The sequence below is a fragment of the Peromyscus maniculatus genome, chromosome 11 (assembly GCF_049852395.1).
Source record: "Peromyscus maniculatus bairdii isolate BWxNUB_F1_BW_parent chromosome 11, HU_Pman_BW_mat_3.1, whole genome shotgun sequence".
In the NCBI taxonomy this organism is placed as follows: Eukaryota; Metazoa; Chordata; class Mammalia; order Rodentia; family Cricetidae; genus Peromyscus; species Peromyscus maniculatus.
In genome coordinates, this window is record NC_134862.1 from 87,447,391 (window position 1) to 87,469,099 (window position 21,709).

The following is a 21,709-nucleotide window of genomic DNA, read 5'->3' on the forward strand; positions in this document are numbered from 1 at the left end:
TCTTGAAAGATTGTCTCAAGAACAGTGAATGCTAGGAAATCAACAAAATCTGAGTCAGGAGAGGAAACTTGGCTTGAAAATTAGAAGGAGACCACTGACAGCCCTATTTCAAAGTAAATCTGGAATTAACACAACCCATGGAGAGGGAGGCTCACCCTAGTTTCTCCTCAAGTGTTCTTGTTGCCCAAGACTTTCAAAACATTCCTGAAGATAGTTCTCCAGGGTTCCTGGTATTTTCCGCTGGAATAACCTCTTCCCATCTCGCTGCCTCCATGGACCTGATATCTCCCACTCTACCTGCTCCTTAGGGTTTGGTGGCTTGCCTGTTGGCTTTCATTGTTGTTTTGGTTTTCTGAGACAATGTCTCACTATTTAGCCCAGGTATCTTTGAACTTACAATCCTTCTGCCTCAGCCTCTGGAGTGCCAGGATTGCAGCAGTGTTCTGAACATATCTAACCCAGTTACTGTGTCTTAGATTCAGGTTTATTGAGTAATAATTTGTATCCAGTGGAATTTATATCCTTTGATATTTTTAGATGAGTTCTGGCAAATCCATACAGCTGTGCAACCAGGAAAATTCAAGGTGATATCAGTGGCCTGGGAAGTTTTCCTTGCCAATTATATTTATAATTATATTCAGTCCTTAACCCCATCTCCAGTCCCTGGTAAGCACCTATCTGTTTTTGTCTGTATTTGACCTTTATCTATAGTAGTGTGTTAATCAATCCTGAGGCCCAAATGGGTCCCTTTGCACCTCACTTCTTTCATTTAACACAATACACTTGAGATTTGCTTCTCTGGCTTGTTCACTTATCTTCCTTGTTCTTTGCTCATTTGTTTTGACTGGCCCTAGAGACCTGCCTCCCATTCCCACCATGGGGAATGAATGAAAACAGCCCTGTCTGGGACTGGGGTACCACTAGCCAAGGCCACTTGTAGAGATCTGGGAAGCAGATGGAGAATTCCCCAGGAATCTAGAGAGCCTGGCTGTCACTTATCACTCTAGATGCCCCTTGGGAAGGGTACCATTAACCTAAAACCAGATCTCCTTGGACAGCCTGCGATTGTCAGGGTTTGACTGGGGAACAGCAGGACATGTTGAATGGGAATCTTTTGAAGGACATTAATTCTCAAAGGGGGGTTCACACCATGTCAAGCACTTCCATTTAGCATAGCATTCTTGAGGCCGGAAACAGGAATTAGGACATGGAGTGAGAGACCCTGAGCTTAGAAACCTGCAGCTGAACTGTGTTTCGCCCAGCAGTCCTGGGAGCTGGCTGTAAATCCCGCCCTCGCTGCTTGTTCTGGGTAATGTCTTAGCAGAGTGGATGTAAGACTTGGAACACTGTTTATTTTAGTCATTTAAACAGCTGTCAATCCTAATAATCATCATAGCCTTCGGTGAGTTCTTATATGGTCAGCAAAGGGGATTCCCAACAGCTCTGAGTCCTGAGATCAGGGCTTCCAAAGGCCCCAAGCACAGAGGCCCAGAGGGCAGCACAATGTCCTTCTAAGTTGCACTCCAAGCCAGCAATTCTCTTTGGGTCTTTCAATTTTTATTTCATGGTCTTGTTTGCAACTCAGAGTCTGGACCCAGTAGCAAACAATGAAAATATAGAAAGATTTCACTGAAGTACTTCAAATGTAAAAATTTGAATTTCTGACTCCACAACAATTTAAAAGAACATTCCCTAAAATGGAAGACTTGCTCCCAAATTGGTCCTACCAAATCCTAGGCACTTATTAAATATTTAACATCCAAGTCATCTTTTTATTTTTAAGTTGTGCATGAAAATTGCTTTTAAATAATAAATTCAGGCAAAAGGAAAAGGCCACCACTGGCTTCCAAACCTCTCAGGTGCTTGTCCAGCATTGTAGCAAACTAAAAGAGAGAAGGGGAGGGTCCACGCTGCAAAGGACAAAGGGCAGGCCCCTCCCACCTGCCAGGACCCCAGCATCTCAAAGGCAAAGGATCAGACCCCGCCTTCAGGCCCAGCAGGATTTCAATGGATTTATTCCGCTAACCCATAATGAGAAGATTTGGAGTGTTGTTTAAAATGGAAATTTTGTTTACTTATATATAAGTTATAATCCCTGTGGACTTGGCAGCCAGAACTCAATTAAGGGAAGGTTTATTAATTAGTCACCCTGCAGGGAAGCAGGAAACAGGGCTGTTAACCAACTGGGAGAGGCTTAGCCTGATGATGGATTCAGGGGCGATCTCTGCCGCAAGAACTAAATACACAGTGTGAATATGCTCAGAGTCTTAGACCCATCTATGCATTGTATGCACACACACACACACACACACACGCACGCACGCACACACACACACACACACACACACACACACACACACACACACACACCTGTAGATGACTTAAACCTTCTGGTCAAGATAGAAAAGAACATTCCTTGTTGATGTATCACACTGTTTTAGGGCTTAAAAGAGCTCCCCAGTTGCCAAGGCTTTTGGAATATTAGCAGAGCTGGTTCTCCCCATTCCGAGGTCTTCACTGTTAAATCTAGAAAGTCGTGCAGGCTCCATGCAAACTCAGCATTGGGAAGAGGCCTCTAACGGGCAAGTGCTGCTCCTCACAATGGATGATACTGTGTCCCTTCAAGGTGTTGAGCTGCAGCAGGCCTTCTTTTGGGCCACCAACCAGCTCCCAAATCATGAAATGGAGACTTGTTATTAGTTATGAATGATTGGCGTTATCTTAGCTCTTATTTTAATCTGTTTCTCTTAATCCACATTTTGCCTTGGGACTTTCTTTCTCTCTCTCTCTCTCTCTCTCTCTCTCTCTCTCTCTCTCTCTCTCTCTCTCTCTCTCTCTTTTCTGTATATCTTACTTTTCTGCTGTCTCCATGGCTGGCCAGCTAGAGGCTGCCTGGCTTCTGCCTGGCTTCTGGGCATGTCCCTCTCTCTCTCCCTTGTTCCCTTCTCTCATTCTTCTTTCTTCTGCCTAAATTTCTCCTCCTACTTATTCTCTCTGCCTGCCAGCCCCACCTATCCCTCTCCTGTCTAGTTATTGGCCATTCAGGTTTTTATTAGATCGATCAGGTGCCTTGGGCAGGCAAGGCGAAACAAATAACGCATCTTTACATCACTAACAAAGGCAGCAGAAACAAACGTAACACACCTTCACATAGTTAAAACAACATTCTGCAGCATAGACAAATGCAACGCATCTTTACATGGTTAAATATCCCACAACAGTGTGCCAGTGAAGCTGTCTTCCTTGTCCTTTTCATAAGCGTGGTCTTTAAGAGCATTCATTTATGGGCAGGTGAGATGACTCAGCGGGGAAAAGTGTCTACCACATAAACATGGTGACCTGAATTACCTTCCCAGAAATCATGGTGACTGGGAGAAATGATTCCCTACATGCCATAGCATGCACATACCTGTACGCATAACACACACCATACAGATACATAACAAAAATAGGTAATTTCCAAGCATCTCTTTGGTGAACCAGCTTGCAGACATCCAGGGTCCACTGACAACTAACACTGGGCCTCTGATCTGTTCATTCACCTTGCTTCCACCTGGGAAACGGCGACGGACTAGGCTGTCCACGTGTACATGAATGAATGGACATGGGCAGGTGTCTGTGCCTACAGTCATCTGCTCACAAGAACAGTCAGACAGTTTCCTTCACCTCGGTTTTCTGATTGTAGTCAAACACTTTTTACAAAGGTGATGACCTGAATCAGCCGTGTCCTACCCAGGGCTGTGTGGTTACATGCTCTAAAGATCCATCACCTGGTTAGTAGATGTGCTTCTAAAGGAGGGGAGCCCCGTCTTAGGGTTTCTATGGCTGTGAAGAGACACCATGACCACAGCAACTCTTAAAAGGAAAACATTTAATCAGGGTGGCTCACTTACAGTTCAGAGGTTCAGTCCATCCTCATCACAGCAGGGAGCATGGCGGTGTGCAGGCAGACGCGGTGCTGGCCACATTTTGATCAGAAGGCAACAGGAAGTAGTCTCAGTGTCACACTGAGGGAAGCTTGAGCGAAAAGACCTCAAAGCCCGCCCCCACAGTGACACGCTTTCTCCAACAAGACCACACCTACTCCCCAAGGCCACATCTCCTAATAGTGCCATTCCCTTTGGAGGGGCATTTTCTTTCAACCACCCTTCCCCCCACTGTCCCTAGCAGCAGAGCCCTGAATAGGAAGATGGCTACACAGTGCAGGACTCCCCTCACCAGAGTCGATTAGGAAGTGACAGTACCAGCCCTGTGCTTGTATTTTTGATCTCTCCCACCATCAGTGTCAGAGCTACCTCACCTCAGCATGGAGGGAAGGGACAGAGACAGTAACAGTTCTCAAGCCTACTTCCTCCATAAGAGCCTCCTCCTTACAACTTTCCCAGACTCCATAAAAGCCTCCTCCTTACAGCTTCCCAGACTGCATAAAAGCCTCCTCCTTACAGCTTCCCAGACTGCATAAGAGCCTTCTCCTTGCAGCTTCCCAGACTCCTTTCTGCGTAATCTTTTTTCTCCTTAGAACCCCAGAGCAGTTTTTGTCCTATTCTGCCTCACATTTTTATCTCCCATGCTTGTTGGGCTCCACGAGGCTATGTACTTCCTGAGAACAGAAGACTGATAGTCGTCTTGGGTCTCCATGGTGCTGGTCCTGTGTCTGCATGCCAGTACTCAGTATGTGTGTATTACATGCAATGGAATGTGTGCCGTATTTTAACCCCGGCTTCCTCTACCATCTAGTACATACAGCTAGTTTCAGAGAGCAAGACCAACTTGCATGGATTTTGAATTATTAGAAGATACAGCATACCTCTGAGTGTGCGTGTCAGGGCTATTCCAGAGACGATAGGCCCGGAGGGCGCTGGCCTAAGAAACAATTTAATGCCTTGATTGATTCAAAATTTGAATAGACAGTTGAGAGCTGGTAGAAATCAAAGTGGGACCTCGTTGGAAGAAGCAGGTCACTAGGGGTCCTAACTTTCAAGGGTAGATCTTGGCTGTAGCCTCTTCCTGTTTGCTTATGCTTTCTGGCTGCAGTGAGGTGAGCAGTCTCCTCCACCACACATTTTTACAGCCATGATGTTTGGCCTGGCCTCATGTTGGGGCCAGGTGACCATGGACTGATGCCTGTAAAGCAGAGCCAAAGTTCATTTTCTACCTCTTGACCATCGGTTTTAAATACCTAGCACAGTGTGCAAGCCACCCTTGTGCCAGCCGATGCCATGGGGATGTTACACACCCAGAAGTTGGTCAGTTCACAGAGAAAGTCCACTAAAAAGAGGAATCCCATCAAAAGAAACATTGCATGAAAATGTGTATTTATTCACGGATCTTGGGGGCATACAGTGTGGACTTGCTTAGAGTTTTTAACTTAAAGCTCTAACTTTCATGAACCATACTGATTTTAATCGTTTTTACTTTAATTTCTTCAAAGTTTCAAGAACTTAAAAGACCCATTTGCTGCCAACTGGATTTAGCCTTTTCCTGGCTCCTTTTCATGTTTTCAACTCTGATTTCTCATGTACATCTAATTTAACTTGAATCTTTTCTTTAAAATACCTTCCCAAAACATTAAATTTAATTTATGTATAACTGTACAAACTCCTTACAAAATGACAGTTTGTTGGTTTCTGTATCATTTAGGTTTTAGTCGTAATAAATGCACGTGTCATAAATATCTGACCTCTGGCAGACGGACAGCAGGTCTCTTTGCAACAAAAGGGCCTAACCAAAGCAGCCACACACATTGGGCATGCTGTGGTTGACAGTGTCTTACTGGGCGATGGAGAGTGTGACTGACCCACCAGGTAGGCAGACAGTGGTCCCCAGACTTTGCAGCACAGGACAGTTGTCTGGAGAACTTTTAAGTGAACCCCAGTGCCCATGCTGCACCCCAACCCAGTCAAGTGAGAAGGTCTGGGAGTGGGAGGCAGGCAGAGGTAGTTCTTCGCAGGTCCCAGGTGATTCCCGGGTGCTGCCAAATCGGAAGCCACGTTGATGCAAGATGAGTAAAAGGCTATGCATGTTGTAGAGTTCACTCTGGGTTTCCATCTGACTCAGCGCTCATTTTCAATGAAATCATAGATGATTTATTTTTCAGCATGTGTGGATCTCAGTCTTGGTTTTATCATCTATAATTTTAGTCCAATTTATGCATAATGTAGGCATTAAGTGATATTAGGAGAATTACTCCCTGTGGGGAAAATAAGGCCTGTGGGTAACTTGGTTTGGTCCAACTCTAGACTTAAAACATAAAGATACTGAGGATCTAGCTGAGTTGGAAAAGTGCTTGCCTAGCATGCATGAAACCTGAAGCTTGATCACCAGCAGCACATAATAAACGGGGTATGATGACATATGTCTGCTATCCCAGCACACAGGAGGCAGAGACAGAGGCATCAGAAGTTCAGAATTATTCTCAGAAATATAGCAAGTTCAAGGCCCAGCCTGGGATACATGAGACACTCTCTAAAGAAAATGAAGTTGCTCAAGAGAGATTCACCTACATTCCTTTAACTCTTGTGTCCTTGATCTCAGAAATCTGAGATGTTGATAAGGAACCTGCTTCTTACCTGTGTTAATGACCACACCTTCTGCTCAGTCATTGTGGAATTCCTCTCTCCCTAGCCACTTACAGTGATGTAGACTCAACACCATCAAACAGTCCGTGACCGCTGACTTCGCACCATTCTAGATTAAGCACCATTTGTGAAAGGCAGATTCCCTGACCACCCAAACGCCAGTGGGTATAGGGCAGAGAGCAGCTTTTCCACTGTGCGAGGTGCCTCTCTTTCTGAGTCATGCAGGTAATTACAGGTGTTTTATAAAGCTCGCCAACACAATCTAAGCCATCTTTTGTTCTGTTTTACTATGTGTACATTATACATTTTATTCCATTACATCAAATGGACCATTACGTCTGGAAGTCCAAATTGGTCTCTGTCTTTGCCCTTTCATTTGAGATGTGTGAGGAATACCTACACCTCTCCTGTCTATATAATTGGGCTGCAAAACAGATGGCATTTTGTTTTAAAAAATAACTGTTTCCCCAGCACATCATTGCCATGAGCCAATCTTGCATGATCTGAAATAGGATAGAAGAGAAGTAATATGGCCTCCCTTTTAAGGGGTTACCCCGGGGACAGTTGGAAATAAGCAAAATGAACTTCATTCATGTCTAAAGTGTGGGACCGAGCTGGAGAAGCTGCAATGCTCTGCTTCCTGGAATGTTCACCACCAGCAGCAGGCATGAAAATAGAGGCCCCAAGATGATTCCCCCAAGTTCTTATCCAACAGCACCTCATGGGTGGTCTTTGAGTTCTAACTACAGATGTTGAGGTGCCCAGATGTGTATACCCAGGTGCCACCTGAATGTCCCTCACATGAAGCCAACATGTTGGGCTGGGTGTGGAGAGTAGATGTATAAGTGTGTCACGTCTTCCTCGGCTGCTCTCCACCTTGCTCCCTCCCTAGACGGGATCTCTCTCAGTGAACCTGATGCTCACCATGTCAGTCAGTCTGGCTCGTCAGAGAGCTTCTGGGTTTTAGCCTGTCTCTACCCCCATCCCACCCTGCAGGGCTGGGCTTACAGACTTCCCTAGCCGCTCCTGGTTTCTTATGTGGCTGCTGAGGATTCAAATTCATCAGGCCTCCTGTTTGCATAGTCAGTGTTCTTACCCAATGGGCCACCTTCCCAGCCCCACATCAAGGAAAAGAGTGTATTTCTTTTCCCTTTGCTTTGGAATGATACTTATTCCGGATGTTGACTGCTCACGTGACAGTTTCTAGGCTTTTAAACATGGTGCTGTGCCGTCCGATCACTTATCGCCGAGGAGGAATCGGCCGTCACACATACTCCCTCCCCTGTGATCCCTTGTGTGGGATATGCCTTTGCTCCTCAGGCTGTTCTTCTCCCCTCCTTCTGTTCTGAGCAGTGTGGTTATCATTTGCTTCACCGGGTCGTTCATTTTTCTCGTGCCTGGGGCTGACTGAGCTTTGTAGATTTGTGGCTTGGTCATTTTCACCATTTGGGAAAAGTTGGGGCCATTATTTATTCAAGCATTGCATCTGTGCCACACTCTGAAAATCCAACCGTGTGTATTTTAGACAGCTGAGGTTGTTCTGTGACCCTTTTAAATACCTACCAATTGGTCACGCTCTCTCTCTCTCTCTCTCTCTCTCTCTCTCTCTCTCTCTCTCTCTCTCTCTGTGTGTGTGTGTGTGTGTGTGTATTTTTTGTGTACTTTTATTTTTTTCTATTTCATTTTGAAGATTTATATTGACATATTATCAAATTTATTTACATTTCCTTTTATTAATGTATAACTTACCATAAACTCTCAGACACAATTTTATCTTTGTTTCACTCTCTTAGAGGTTATTATATACACTTTTATTTTAATTGAGACAGCTCTTGTTATACAGCCCAGGGTGGCCATGTCTCTCTTTAAACATTTAACATTGACACGGAATGGCAGTAACTGTTTCTCATCTCCTTCTCTGTGGATTCTGATAGTTACGTTTTTTTGTAGGTTTGTTCTGAATACCGTTTCATTAGGGCTATCATCTACCTGCTTCTTTTCATGTCTATTTATCTTTTCACATGAACTTTCAGATTTTCTGATCTGACTATTGGGAACAGGCACCTCTTGGATTTCATTAGCAGTTTCTCATGAGCATCTGCTGATGAGCATTCAGCTGAATCTTCCAGAGACTGTCTATAAATATTCCTTTCTAGTGTTCTGTCCTGCACATGGCTGCTCCTTGGTTTCCCTAGATATTGGGTTCTATCTCTCTTGAGCTCAGTGGGTCCACCAGGTCCTACCAGGGCTCTTTGCCCTGAGCTTGGGAACTCTCTCAGCATAGTTAGCTGAGGCCAAGAATGTTTGCCTTGTTTGTTTCCTGTGCCCCAAGAGTCCTTTTCCCTGTCTAATGTCTAGTGTCTTAAAAACAGCTATTTTATATTTTCTCTTTATTTTTGGTTGTTTTGGATACAACACTTAGCCTGGTCCCTGTTACTTCATGGCAGCCAGAATTCAGGGGTGAAATCCTTAACTTTTCCAAGCTTTAATATTCTCATCCACAAGAAGAGGATGCTAGTGTTTGGATGATTTTGTGTGGGAATTGAGTGAGATGGATGTCTGTGCACCTGGCAATTGGCAGGCGCTCAGCAAATAGTCGGGTCTTTCCTGCCTTTGCACCTGGATCTTACACCTTCCAAATCTCTCCTAGGGTTACCAACCTGATTCCTGGCTGAGCGTTAGGTCGGCTACCTGACGGTAACAAACCAGGGTAGATAAGCACTCGTGAACTGCTCAGGTTTTAACTGGGAAAGTTGCAGAAACTCTGTCATCCAGAGGACAGTTGAGGAAAGCCCTACCTCACCCTCCTTCAGTGAACCATCTGGTCTGCTGGAATTGTCCTTTTATTTGTAAAATAAGTGACAGCGGGTTTTAGAGGGTGTGTGGTATGTGGTGGACAGAATTTCAGAGCACTGATTCTCTTTGAAACCCCAGGTTGAATTGTTTACGTCATCAAATGTTAATCTTTTCCTTCCTCCAAGATTCCCAGTAGAGCTACGTGAAGAAGAGAAAATGTACTGGCCAGAACTTACCCGTTCTCTCTTTCTCTCTCTCGCCTTCCCCCCTGTGCCAGTGTCTGGAGGTCGCAGCCGCCTGCATCTCATCGATCTGGGCAGCTGTGTGAAGGCTCTCAGCAAAAACCGAGAAGGAGGCTCAGGGTTGTGCCTCTCGCTGTCCGCTCTGGGCAACGTCATCCTGGCTCTTGTCAATGGCAGCAAGCACATCCCGTACAAGTGAGTACGACCCTATTTATTATTGCATGGGTACCATGGGCACTGTGTGTCGTCTGATCTCCCTACTGAGGGAAGCTTTAAAAGCCTGCGGCGTTACCATGTCTCATCCCACACAAAACCTTGACTCCATATGCAGGATCCTTCCCTCTTGACCATTCCTGATCTCCCATTTCTGGTGCAGCCCTAAACAAGTCCTGTCAGCAGTGCTGATGAGTACCCAGCCTTGCTTACCCCCCACCACCATTGCCCAGCTCAGCTGTGTGTCTTCCTAGCCATAGGAACCCCCACTCATCTCACAATGAGGGTTCCGCCTCTGTCTTTTATATGCATCACAGTGAAATGCCGTGAAGAACTGGTGTGAAAATCTTTTTCGGAATCTGAGTTTCCAGAAAAGCCTTGCTTTCTCCACTCTGGTCCAGGTTGATAACAGACCCCAGACACCATTCCCTACCAGGAGGAGCATTCTGGATGCCTTCAGCAGCTTACCTGGTAGTCATAATCCTAGTTGCATCCCTTCCTGACCTTTGGTGTCCCAAATAAATAAGTCCCAAAGTGGCGTTCCTCGCCCTTGTAAGGACCATTTCCTGTGAGAAAACAATGCCAAGGTGAGGGTTTATCAAGTTTCATTTTTCTACGTTTTCTGCTGTGAAATATCCCAATGGTTAGGGACTTGGCCAAGAAAAAGGTCTTTGTGGGGTAAAACTATCAAGGCTGAAGGTCCTCCAAAAACAAAAAGAGATGGGACCTGGTTGGTTTCCATTAAATGAGAATTGTGTCTTTGAATCTGATCATTTCCTGGGTCACCATGAAGATACAATGCCACCTCAAAATGCCACCCTGTTATGAGGTCACCTGCTGGGTAGTAGATCACTCCTGTCTTAGTCCTTAAGAGTGGAATACCTTTATGATTTTAATAAATATTTATCCGTTCAGATTGTTGAGTTGATGGTGGGAGGGCTGGAGAAATGTAAGCATATGAATTTTTTTGATTAAATAAAGTAACTTCTTTCTGGCTGCAGTTTGGTTCCACTGTAAACAACTAAGGGAACACTAGGAGTTGTTTTTCTTTCTAGCTCAAGGTCTCTTGTTAGATTAAACATATTTTTAACATCAGTGGCTCCTAATGGCCAACCACCTGCCCTCTTGGGAGAGCTGACAGACTGTAATAGAATGTCACCAGCCCCTCCAGACATCCTTCTGCTTGGTTCTAGGAGTCCCTTCCTAACATTTTGGCCACACAGGTGATGAGCAAAATGTTTCTATATCGTATGTAAACACAGGCTTAACATAAATGTTGTGTCTACATAATACCATGTCATGGAGTTGTCCCCTGACCCTAACAGCCATTAGCTGCGGACATAAGCTTCCATCAGTAACTCTGATCCTGCCTAACAAATCATCAAGAGTTTGCTGGGCTGCCCACTGCTCAGTGTCAGGAAACATGGTGGTCTGGCCAGTCATCGAGTGAGCAGGCTCTTGTCCGGTCATTCTTTGCTCCATAATGACTGTCATTGTGCTTAAGCTTTGCAAAACGTATGCTTTGACATTTCCTTGGATTCCCAGCCACTGCACAGAGTTAGTATTTGGCGTCTGGGAATCTCGTTTGCAAGCTGATTGATCAATCAACTAGAAACTGTTCTCTTTTAGAACAAAGGAAGGTAGGACAAAGATTTACTAAAATCTGCTAGGCAACTGGTGACAAGATCAAACTGTATGGCCTTTCCCAGTTTGGGAGACCTTGGTAGTTGAGGCCACAGGGCCGGCCAATGCCTGCTCTCCTCAAGCTCTGCCTGCTATCTATAGGCTGGCTGCCTCTGTACAGCCCAGCAGGATGGTCCGCATCAGACCATAGCCCTCCAAAGTCATGCTTTGCCACATTATGTTAGCAGACTAACCTTCCTGGGCATTAAGTCTTCTCTTTGCCTTGGCATTCCAGGCAACGGGATCTTTCTTGGCTGCGTGGTTTCCTAGTTATTCTGTTCACTTTCGGGGGGGAAAAAAATCCCAGAAAACCAAACTTCATATTCTTTACCCTCCCCCATCTCTCCAAAACACAAAAGCCCCCCGCTCTTCATCTGTCACCCCAGACAACTCAGCTCAGAAGCAGCATTACTTGTGCTTGCTTCTGGGAAATTAACTGGAATGTGCGCAGAGGGGATATAGCCTGTCTCCATTTCTCTTCATCACTGTACTGGGCCATTTGTCATGTGAGCAAGCCTGAGAGTGAGTCGGGATTCATTACCCATCCCGGGTGCTCCCACAGGCCCCCTGGATGTGCCCTGAATGGTTCTGACTCTGCAGATGATATTGCCTTTGCAGATGACAGGCGCAGGCGTGGAGCGAGTGCCCCACTTCCGCCATTGCATAGCACAGGCTGCCCGGCCAGTCCCAGTGCCCTTCATTCATCAACCCTAAGTAGTGACGCCATTCAGAAAAGCATGTGGGGGAGGCAGGGAGATCAGCAAGGGCACCGGCCCCCTAGTCAGCTCCTCAGTGACAGGAAGCACAAATCGCTCTCTGCTAACTTCAAGATGTCGCACGCCCAGGGAAATCTGTCCTTGTTCTGAGGTTTCTGACAGCGAGCACATGTGCAGATTTCCTTCTAGGCTCATTCTTATAGCTGTTTGCTATTCCTTACCACTTCCTGATTAGGGAGATGCTAGGAATCTCCACAGTTGATGGAGGGGGGAGGGGGTGGAGATGGGGAGAGAGGGGAGGTTGGAGCAAAGGTATTGGCGTGACCTCTCATGCCACAGAGCGGTGTTTGGAGTTGGTCCCTGAGAGGTCAGGGTGAAGTTGGCTTCAGCTGGTGTTCCGAGGCCACACCCCTTCTGAGGATCACAGACTCTCTTGCCACCCAGAACCTCTAGCCACAAGCCAGTTCCCTACAAGGGAGCTGGGTCCCTTTTAGATGTTGTCTTGTGGTGGGTACAAGCCCCGAGGAAGTACATCCTTCACACAGTGGTCCCTCAAGCCCTGAAGTCTGTTGGCTCCATTTATAACTGACACTGCGTTTGGAGAAACCATCACTTTGATAAGCCGCACACTCCGACGTGAGCAAGGGCTTGTTACAGACCTCACAGAAGCCAAACCAGCACACTGGGGCCGTTTGCAAAACGATGAAGCTTTTCATTGAGAAAAGGCCGTTAAAGAGACAAGAGACTTTTAAAAAAAAAAAAAAAAAAAAAGTACAATTCCTTCATGGGTTGGCAACTGGGAATGTTTGAGAAGGGAAGGAGGATGCTTGTTGATTGGATAATGAGAAGGGGGTGGGGCCTAGACCAGTGGTTCTCAACCCTCCTAATGCTGTGACCCTTTAATACATACATTCCTCATGTTGTGGTGACCCCCAACCATAAAATTATTTTTATTGCTACTTCATAATTGTAATTTTGCTGCTGTTATGAATCATAATGTAAATATTTATGTTTTCTGATGATCGTGGGCAACCCTGTGAAAAAGTGACTCAACCCCCAAAGGGTCGTGACCCACAGGTTGAGAACCACTGGCCTAGAGGGTCACTGTGGCTCTTCTCTGGCCTTGTCTGTGTTCTGGGAGAGTTACAGTCTGTGTGGGAGGTTTAGGAGCTTGTAACACACTAAGGTCATTGGCTGCTTCTGCACAGGTCCGTTCTTGAAAAGCTGCTTCCAAACTGCCCTGGAGTGAGTTCGCAAGGCTTTTCATGAAAGCCCTCTTGATCCCTTTGCTATTTAAGGAATTTAGTCCTAAAACCTCACATCTCTCTGCTCATCTGCCAGCAGTGTGTTTGTCCCGTTTCTAAACCACGGATATTTATTTGCTAATGTCTGGACTCCCATTTAATAAGGTCGTGGAAAATCATCCTGCGACACTCAGGCTGTGTCTACTTCTGATGCTCGTCTCTGGCAGCTTGGAGAATGGTGCCTCGCAGCCACCTGTGATGGAAGCCCTGCCTAAGCCCTCTATTGCAGGTTTATTTAGTGCTGCTGTGGGCCTGAGATCCCCATTTATTTGTGGTAGTCACCAGTAAGCTCTGAGGAGAGGCCACTCTGCTCATTCCTCGTCCCTCTTTATGGCTGAATGGCTCCACCAAGCTTGAGATGCACTGGGGCTGGTCTCTTACACCAAAGGTCACACCATAAGAAAGCACCCCCAGGCAGCATCTACTCCCGGAAGACTCCATCTCCCCGATGTGCCAGAGCCTCCTCGCACAGCCAGTAGTGGGAACGCCTCCCTCCTCGGGCTCCAGAGGGGTAAGGAACCAGCATTATTCTAAGGACACCCGAGCACCTGAGCACAGCTGGGCACTCGAACCAGCAGGCTGCACTAGAAACAAATTCAAGTCAGTGACTCGGGGTGAGGGGAGGGAGCCAGCTTTTCCTGAAATGTTAACACCTCTCCTCATTTGAAAGGCAGTGGGGTGCAGATACCCGGAGACAACAGGTACAGCCGCAGCAGGTCTGCTGTTTGGGCTGTGCAGGGCCACCACTACATGCACAGATCACCACCACAGTGCACAGACCACCACCACCACAGTGCACAGACCACCACTGCATGCACAGATCACCACCACAGTGCACAGACCACCACCGCAGTGCACAGACCACCACTACTGCATGCACAGACCACCACCGTAGTACACAGACCACCACTGCATACACAGATCACCACCACAGTGCACAGACCACCACCACCACAGTGCACAGACCACCACTGCATGCACAGACCACCTCCGGAGTGCACAAACCACCACCACAGTGCACAGACCACCACCACAGTGCACAGACCACCACTGCATGCACAGACCACCACTGCAGTGCACAGGAGTTCTCCCACCTGGCCTGAAAAGTCTCATCACTCATTCTCCTAGTGTCTGGGTAGATTTGGGGTTTCTCCACTTCCTCGGAACTGGGAACTTACTCCGAGAGGTGTGGGAAACTGAGGGAAGTGGCTAAACTGCTGTTACCATGACATTCTGCCCCCCTGGTGTCACGCTGTCCTGTTCCGATGGATTTGAATGTAGATTACTTACAGGTGCCATAAAATTAAAGAGCTATTTGCCAGGGAAAAAATGCAAAAGAGTATCAGCTGGAAGATTGACTCAAGATAGCATGAAATTGGGGCGAGCGCCATGGAAGGATCTTTGTGTAGGAAAGAAGCGCACATGTGCATTTTTAACCTCTTCTAAATGCACATTAATGCTGGATTATCTCCTCCTGATTTACGGGGAGAACATCAATTTAGAACTATTTGCACAAACTCTGGATACCAGTTTATAGCATTCCCTGTTTAGAAATAAAATAACCAAAGTCTCAGGTTGCCAGGCAACCGCGGCAGTGATAATTCTTGGTATTGCTGCTTTAAAAACATTCATTTTTATACATTTTAATGACTGTTAGCAAGCAAGGAGGGCGAGCTCAGAGCATCTCTGGGACACAGGAAGAAGTTTGTTTATTTTTTACGAGATCTTCCAGCATGCCACTCTCTCTCATTCCTCCCTCCTTGCCTCTTCCCTGGCCAGTGGTATTTTCATAGTTCATTACAGAATTGACAGAGACCGTGATCGTTTTCTTAACAGTCCAGGCAGCAATTGTCTGTTGATTAACTCCCCCAGCTTGATATGTGCACGTCATTAGGAGAGAAATGATGTGGTGTGGGACTCTGTCGGGCTGTGGCCCGGATTCCATCGTCGGTTGTCATGTCTCAAGTTTGGCCCCTCCTTTCTGTTCTGGAGAACTACTCTCCTGAACTAGGAGCAGAGTGTTGGACCCCTTATGTGGCCAGAGCCTCTGAGCAGCAAAGACAGCACAGGTGATCTTTTCCTCTGCCCACTGCCACGAGCCGCTCTTAGATACCAAAGCATACTGGCTTGAGGACTGGATGGGAGACAGGAGACGTCTTCATTTCTCTTTGGGCTCCAACTTTACCTTCCCTTAGCTTAACTTCTGAGGTCACCAACGGAAGCGTCTTCCTTCTAGATTCTGAGTCAACTGGCAATAGACTCAAGAGTAGACTAGGAATCGAAACCCCGCATTCTGTCAATCCCAGCAGAAGAGAGGGTGCTCTCCCTGCCCCTCCACAGAGGCCCCAGGACTAAGACTCAGGTCAGCAGCACTGGGTCCCTTCCCCAGACAGTCATGGTAGTCCAGAGGGGCAGGCAGGATGGGGTCTAAGGGAAGAAGGAGACAGGTGGTCAGAGCTGAGCGGCTCATTCCTGATTTCACACTTAGCATCCTAATAACCAGACTCTCTCACTCCCATGAGTAAAGAGGCAGAAACAAGAGGAGGATTTTCCCCTCTCAGCCTTTCAGAGGGAATGAAAGCTAATTTATGAACTGCCGGATCAGAGGAAGAAGGAGAAAATTGTTTCTAATACTTATTTTCTGGCTTTTCAGCTTTGTGGCAGGCAGTTAGCACAGCGTATAAATCGGCTCTCCATGTTTCTAAATGAGAGCACAGTGATAATACCTCTTACTATGCCACTGAGGCTGTTACAAATGCTTTACGGGGGTCTACTTATGACTATGACTCAACCATCCATCTTATGGCCAAAACTGTGAAACTGAGGTGCAGAACGGTTGAGTTCCTTGTCCAAGTTCACACAGCTGTTAGGTAATACAGCTGTTACAGTCTCCCTGTCTGTCACTGCTGCCTGACATGGTACCTGAAGGTTGTTGATGGCCAGTGAATATTGTCAACAGATGTGAAATGTCCATGGATCACATGTGTCCTTAAAGCCTGAGTTTAGAGGGTTGTATGTGTGAGTGTAGACTGGGGAAGGGCCAGAGAGTCCAGTGTGTACATCCCGGTGGCCTCCTTGACCTTGCCTCTATGATGGCTGAGCTGAGACTGTTGGCCAGGTGATGTGGAACATGAACTAAGGAAGAAGAAGGAAAAGAGGTCCCTCATTCCAGACCCAAGCCATAAACCAAGGAGCAATCAAATGTCCCGTGACAAGGTTAAGAGCTGAGCCTAGTAACATAGCCCTGTAATCCCAGAGGTAGAGGCAGAGGGATTGCATGTTCAAGGCCAGCCTGGACAGCCTAGTATGAGATGCTTTCTTAAGGTAAAACGTAAAAATGGCAGAGGGGTGGGTGATGACAACGTTTAGTGGCTCAGTGGTAGAGTTCTTGATTAGCACATGCAGGTCAGATTCAACCCTTAGTAATAGCAACACCACCAAACAACACACACACACACACACACACACACACACACACACACACACACACACACACACACACAATTATGTTCAGTAGGATGCCCTTGACCTAGAGCTTGTGTGCAGGGGAAGGAGGACTCTGAAAGCCTGCAGTGGAGCCCAGTGCCCTGAGTGCCCACTTAGCACTGGCTATGGAGGGATTTAGCCAATGTCAGCCATCTCACATCCCCCATAAGTAATAAAACTGAATAACTCATGGTACCTCCACCACACAGTAAGTCGAATTGCTAAATGATCTTATTAATAAAAAAAGACCTGGAGTCAGATATTGGGGGTGAAAGCTGAAAGATCAGAGGAATAGAAAAAAGTCACCCAGCCAGCCACAAGTTCTTACCGATAGGAAATCCTCAGCCCTAGAGAGAGCTACTTCCTGTATACTCACGCTTTATATGCTTTTCTGTGTTCTGCCATCTTACTTCCTCTCTCCACCCAGCTTTATCACTTCCTCTTTCCGCCCAGCTCTATCACTTCCTATCTGCCTGTCCAGACCTCCAAACCTCTATGGTTAACTAGCACTGGAATTAAAGGCGTGTGCTACCACTGCCTGACCTCTGTGTTTAATATAGTGGCTGGCTTTTTCCTCTGATCCCCAGATACGCTTTATTGGGGTGCACAAATAAAATAAAACCACACAGCCCTACTACTTCGCCTGGGGATTCAGCAAGAAAAATAGGTCCGTTTCCCTAACTGGAGAGCTGGGTGCTGGCCACAGTTGACGGATGGGACCACGATTGTATGTTTCCTTTCTTGGGATGGCAGTGTCTCTGAGGGATTCCTGAGAGAACCGGTCCCCGGGCCCCTGTCAGTAGGAGAGGTTATCGTCCTCTGGTCCTCAAGTTTGGCTGCAGAGCAGCTGTGTGATGAAGGGATGAGCAGGAGGTGCAAAGGATGCCAGGGTTCACAGTGCCCGAGATAACGAGCTTCCTCAAGCATCTGGCTGAGAGTCGAAGCATTGGGAACTTGCCGGGGTGCCAGATCAGACAATCACTCTCACAACTGGAATCTGTCAACTTCCTTCACTCTGAGCTCCCAAAGAAATGTGGTGGAGGGGCACAGCTGGGTTTTCCAAAAGAGATGATGCCACCTGGGCTGGCAGAGCCACACTCAGGTGAGGCCAGGGAACACAGATGCCAGCATTATCGCTGGTACTTAGGATCTGGTTCAGTGCTCATTTTCTACCTTGAAGTCGGGATTTCATTCTTGTCCTCCACTTCTGGAACAAAATTAGATCCCATGGGTAAAATGTCCAGGAGGCCCTTTGAGAGCATGTTCCAAAGATGAAAAGGCCACTGTGTGAGCATATTCTAAAGTTTTATAATCCGGGTTCAGCTGCTACCATCATAGCATTTTATCCACCCTAGCATGTAAAGCGGGCATTTCTTTTGACCAAATAGATTACAAGTTCCTTTCATTAACTGCAGCCCTCAGCCTACATGCCTGACACAGATCTAAGAGAGCTTAATTCTAAATTCTCTGCACAAGAGTGAAGTGAGACTAGGGGAATTAGGGACTCACTGAGGTTGGGGAGCACTCAGGAGTAGCTGCTGCAGAACCCTCAGTCAGCATCTGTTAACTCGACCAACCAGAGTGTGATGCATTGTATAAAGACACATCCTTCATACAATACCGGTGAGGCAGCCACACTAGGAAAAGCTCCGAGGCAGAGCCCATGTGTAACATGTTACAGAGGTTGAGGAAAACCATCCGTGTGAACTTGGAGAGGGGCTTTCTTCTGAAGAGCTTTACGTGACCGCATTTGATAGAAATGTTATTTCAATGTTACATTTCAGATGCTGCCTGGCTCATAATATAGAGCTGCTCTTCATGGAAGTCAGGGTTATTCTGACCAGCAGGAGGGTTCTGGCCTATAGGAACCAGAGTTCAAGGGACTGGTTCCCCAGGACCTGAGGGGGGCTATCAAACACACACACACAAGAAATAGCTGGAGAAATGTGGAGCCTAAGTACAAATTTTATCTTAACCTACTTATTCGTTTTGATCAGGTCTCCATTCAGAAGTGTCCACTAGGTCTTGGTACCCGGAGGGGCACTGAGAACAATGTATCAGATGACAGTCTAGGAGGTGGGGGGGGGGCAGACATGAAACACCAAGTGTGCTACGTGATGCTCATATGCACACCAGCCCCTGGCCTCCACAGAGAAAGAGGGGATGGAGGCGAGAGGGAGGAGCCATGGCAACCTGTTGCCTCAACTGATGTGGCTAGGTTGCCATCTCTCTCCTCATCTACCTACCCCGGCTCTACCAGTTAAGAACTGTTTAACCGTGTTTTCCTGTCTCTCCACCACCCATCCTTCAGAGCCCGAACGCTCCGCAGCTGCTCTGCCATGTGCCGCACTGATGTAGAGCTTGGCTGGTACCCATCGTGATAAACTACTGAGCTAAATGAGACTCCAAACCCACAGCTTATTGTTATCTTTAATGATAACTAATCGGCATATCACAAGTCCTGTTCATTAGAGAGAGCAAACAGCTGAAGGAGGATGGTTTCGGGTTAGCCCGGGCCAGTGCACAGAGGAGCCCAAAATGCCCTTAGGCACCCCGAGGGCTCTGTGCTTACTCAAGAATAGCTTGGTTTAGGCACAATTAGGCATTGGAAGGGATGGAGCATACAAATGAGTCAGGGCTTAATTCATTAAAAAACTGTCTGGAACGTTAATTGAGCTTCAATCAGAGTATCCAACCATAAATTCTCACCTGTTTCACAACTGGTTCAGGCTCAATTGAGCATTAATAGATTTTTTTTTCTGGTCCATGCAAATGAGGTGATAATTCATTCTGTTGTGTAATTGAATAATTTTCAAATAGATTTATTCATGGGAACAGTTAAATTGTACCAAGTTGTCTGATGTAGCTCATGGTGCTTTAACCAAGGCACAGCCGAGTACCGTTCTGGCACAGTGGAGAGCTCACGGGACAGAGATGGAGCCAGTGAGTTCACTACAGGTTTGAGGAGCAGTAGACCTTAAGACACGTGACGATGTTCATCCAGCCTTTTAGAGCCATGGCCCCAGTTGTTATTTGCTTCTGTCTCTCCTTCCTTTCTTACTGCTACTTACAAGTAGGGTCAATAAAAATTTGCAGAGAGTCGTTTCTCAGCTTGGCGGTCACCATTTGTAAGCATACATCCTCCAGTTTTTGTGCCCTGACACGCCAGCCTTTCTGAGAGTCCAATATGTCAGCCTACTTGGTGCGTTCCAGACCAGTGAGAGACTGTGTCACACACACACACACACACACACACACACACACACACACACAAAAGAAGGGTTGACAACTCCTGAGGTGTGACAACGGAGGTTGTTCTCTGGCTTCCACATACACGCTCTCAAACACATATATACGAACACATGCACGATTTTGTTTTAACGCCTTCCCAATGCCTACCTAGGAAACCATGTTCTCTATGAAGCCTTCCCGGAGATCGTCTCCCCCAAAATGTTGCTCCAGAAGAGTTCTGTCTAACTTGTCACAGCCGTGTCTTCTCTGAAGGCTCCTCACAGTCACCCATGCTGCATCTTACTTGTTTGTTCAGTCCCCTAGCCTGTGAGCTCATCGCAATGACGCCAGCCTCTCCCTCGGGTTCCCTGTTGGTTTCCACTCACTTGGACTGACCCAACTTGATCTTAAACCCCTTGTCTTTAGTGACACATGTGAATCAGCGGGACAGATTGGCCTCCGTGATCAAAACACTGCCCTGGCAAGCTCTCTCTGTCTGATGCCCTGTGGATCAGCAGGTCTTCCCACCCTGCCTGCTTAAACACACATATCAGTGCCCTGTTACCTCCTAGGGATGCCTGACTATTTCTTTCTGAGGCCTGGATGTGAAGATCAGGGCCCAACCTAAAAGCTCCACAGTGGATATTGAACAGTGTCACTCCATGCCACAAGCACACTCTCAGAAACATAGACACACTTGCATCTTTCCACACGGTCAAAATCTAGTGGGTAACAGTGAATTCTCATGCTGAACCACTTTCTTTGGCTTTTATTCACTTTTATTACTGGTCTACCTGGTTGACCTGGTCATTGGCAATCATAGGTCCTCTTATTCCAGCCTTAATTATTGATATGAACTCTTGGATCACAATTGTCCTTCATACAATTGTGTGCATGTGTGCATATGCATGTGTGTGCTACAGAACGGTGATGAAAAGGTTACAGATGTTGACAGTGCTCAAAGAGGCGTACTGAAGGTAAGAGCTGGGAGCTGATGCAGATGTGAAGAGAGTCACTGCACGTAGTTAGATAAGGCATTAAGGACCCTGTCGCAGACCTGGGTCCAGGAAAAGAGAAACTCAAGAGGTTGCATCAAATGGGACAACACATCCAGGAGATTGTTGTTCTTGTCCCGTGGCATGTGAAATGAATGTCTGCATGATGGCTGGATGCTGTCGCTGTTTCAGTATACGTTCTCTACTTTGATATGTCGACACAAAACCCACAACTCTCCACTCAGAGGATAAGAGGTAGTTTATTCTGAAGCCAGATATGAATGACCATGAACACAGATCTAGGTCACCCCAAATTCTGTGTTCCAATGTGGAAGCAGTTTCATGAAGTTTTTTATAGGAACAGAGCAAAGAAAGTCATAAATAAAGATGCTCCACATTGGTGGGAGCATTTAGTAGGCAGTCTAAGAATAGTTGAGCGATCTCAGCCGGAGGCCTCAGATGCTG

The 21,709-nt window shown here is 46.6% G+C and overlaps 1 protein-coding gene across 2 annotated transcripts in view; it reads left to right on the top strand.

The window, feature by feature from the left end:
* The window catches only part of Kif26b (kinesin family member 26B), a 430,200-nt gene that overhangs the window by 368,251 nt on the left and 40,240 nt on the right, over nt 1–21,709 (top strand). For both annotated transcript variants that reach the window (XM_006974208.4, XM_042258702.2), the window contains one exon: nt 9,652–9,811. In XM_006974208.4, coding sequence (XP_006974270.3) covers nt 9,652–9,811 — 160 coding nt within the window. The remainder of the gene's footprint in view (nt 1–9,651; nt 9,812–21,709) is intronic.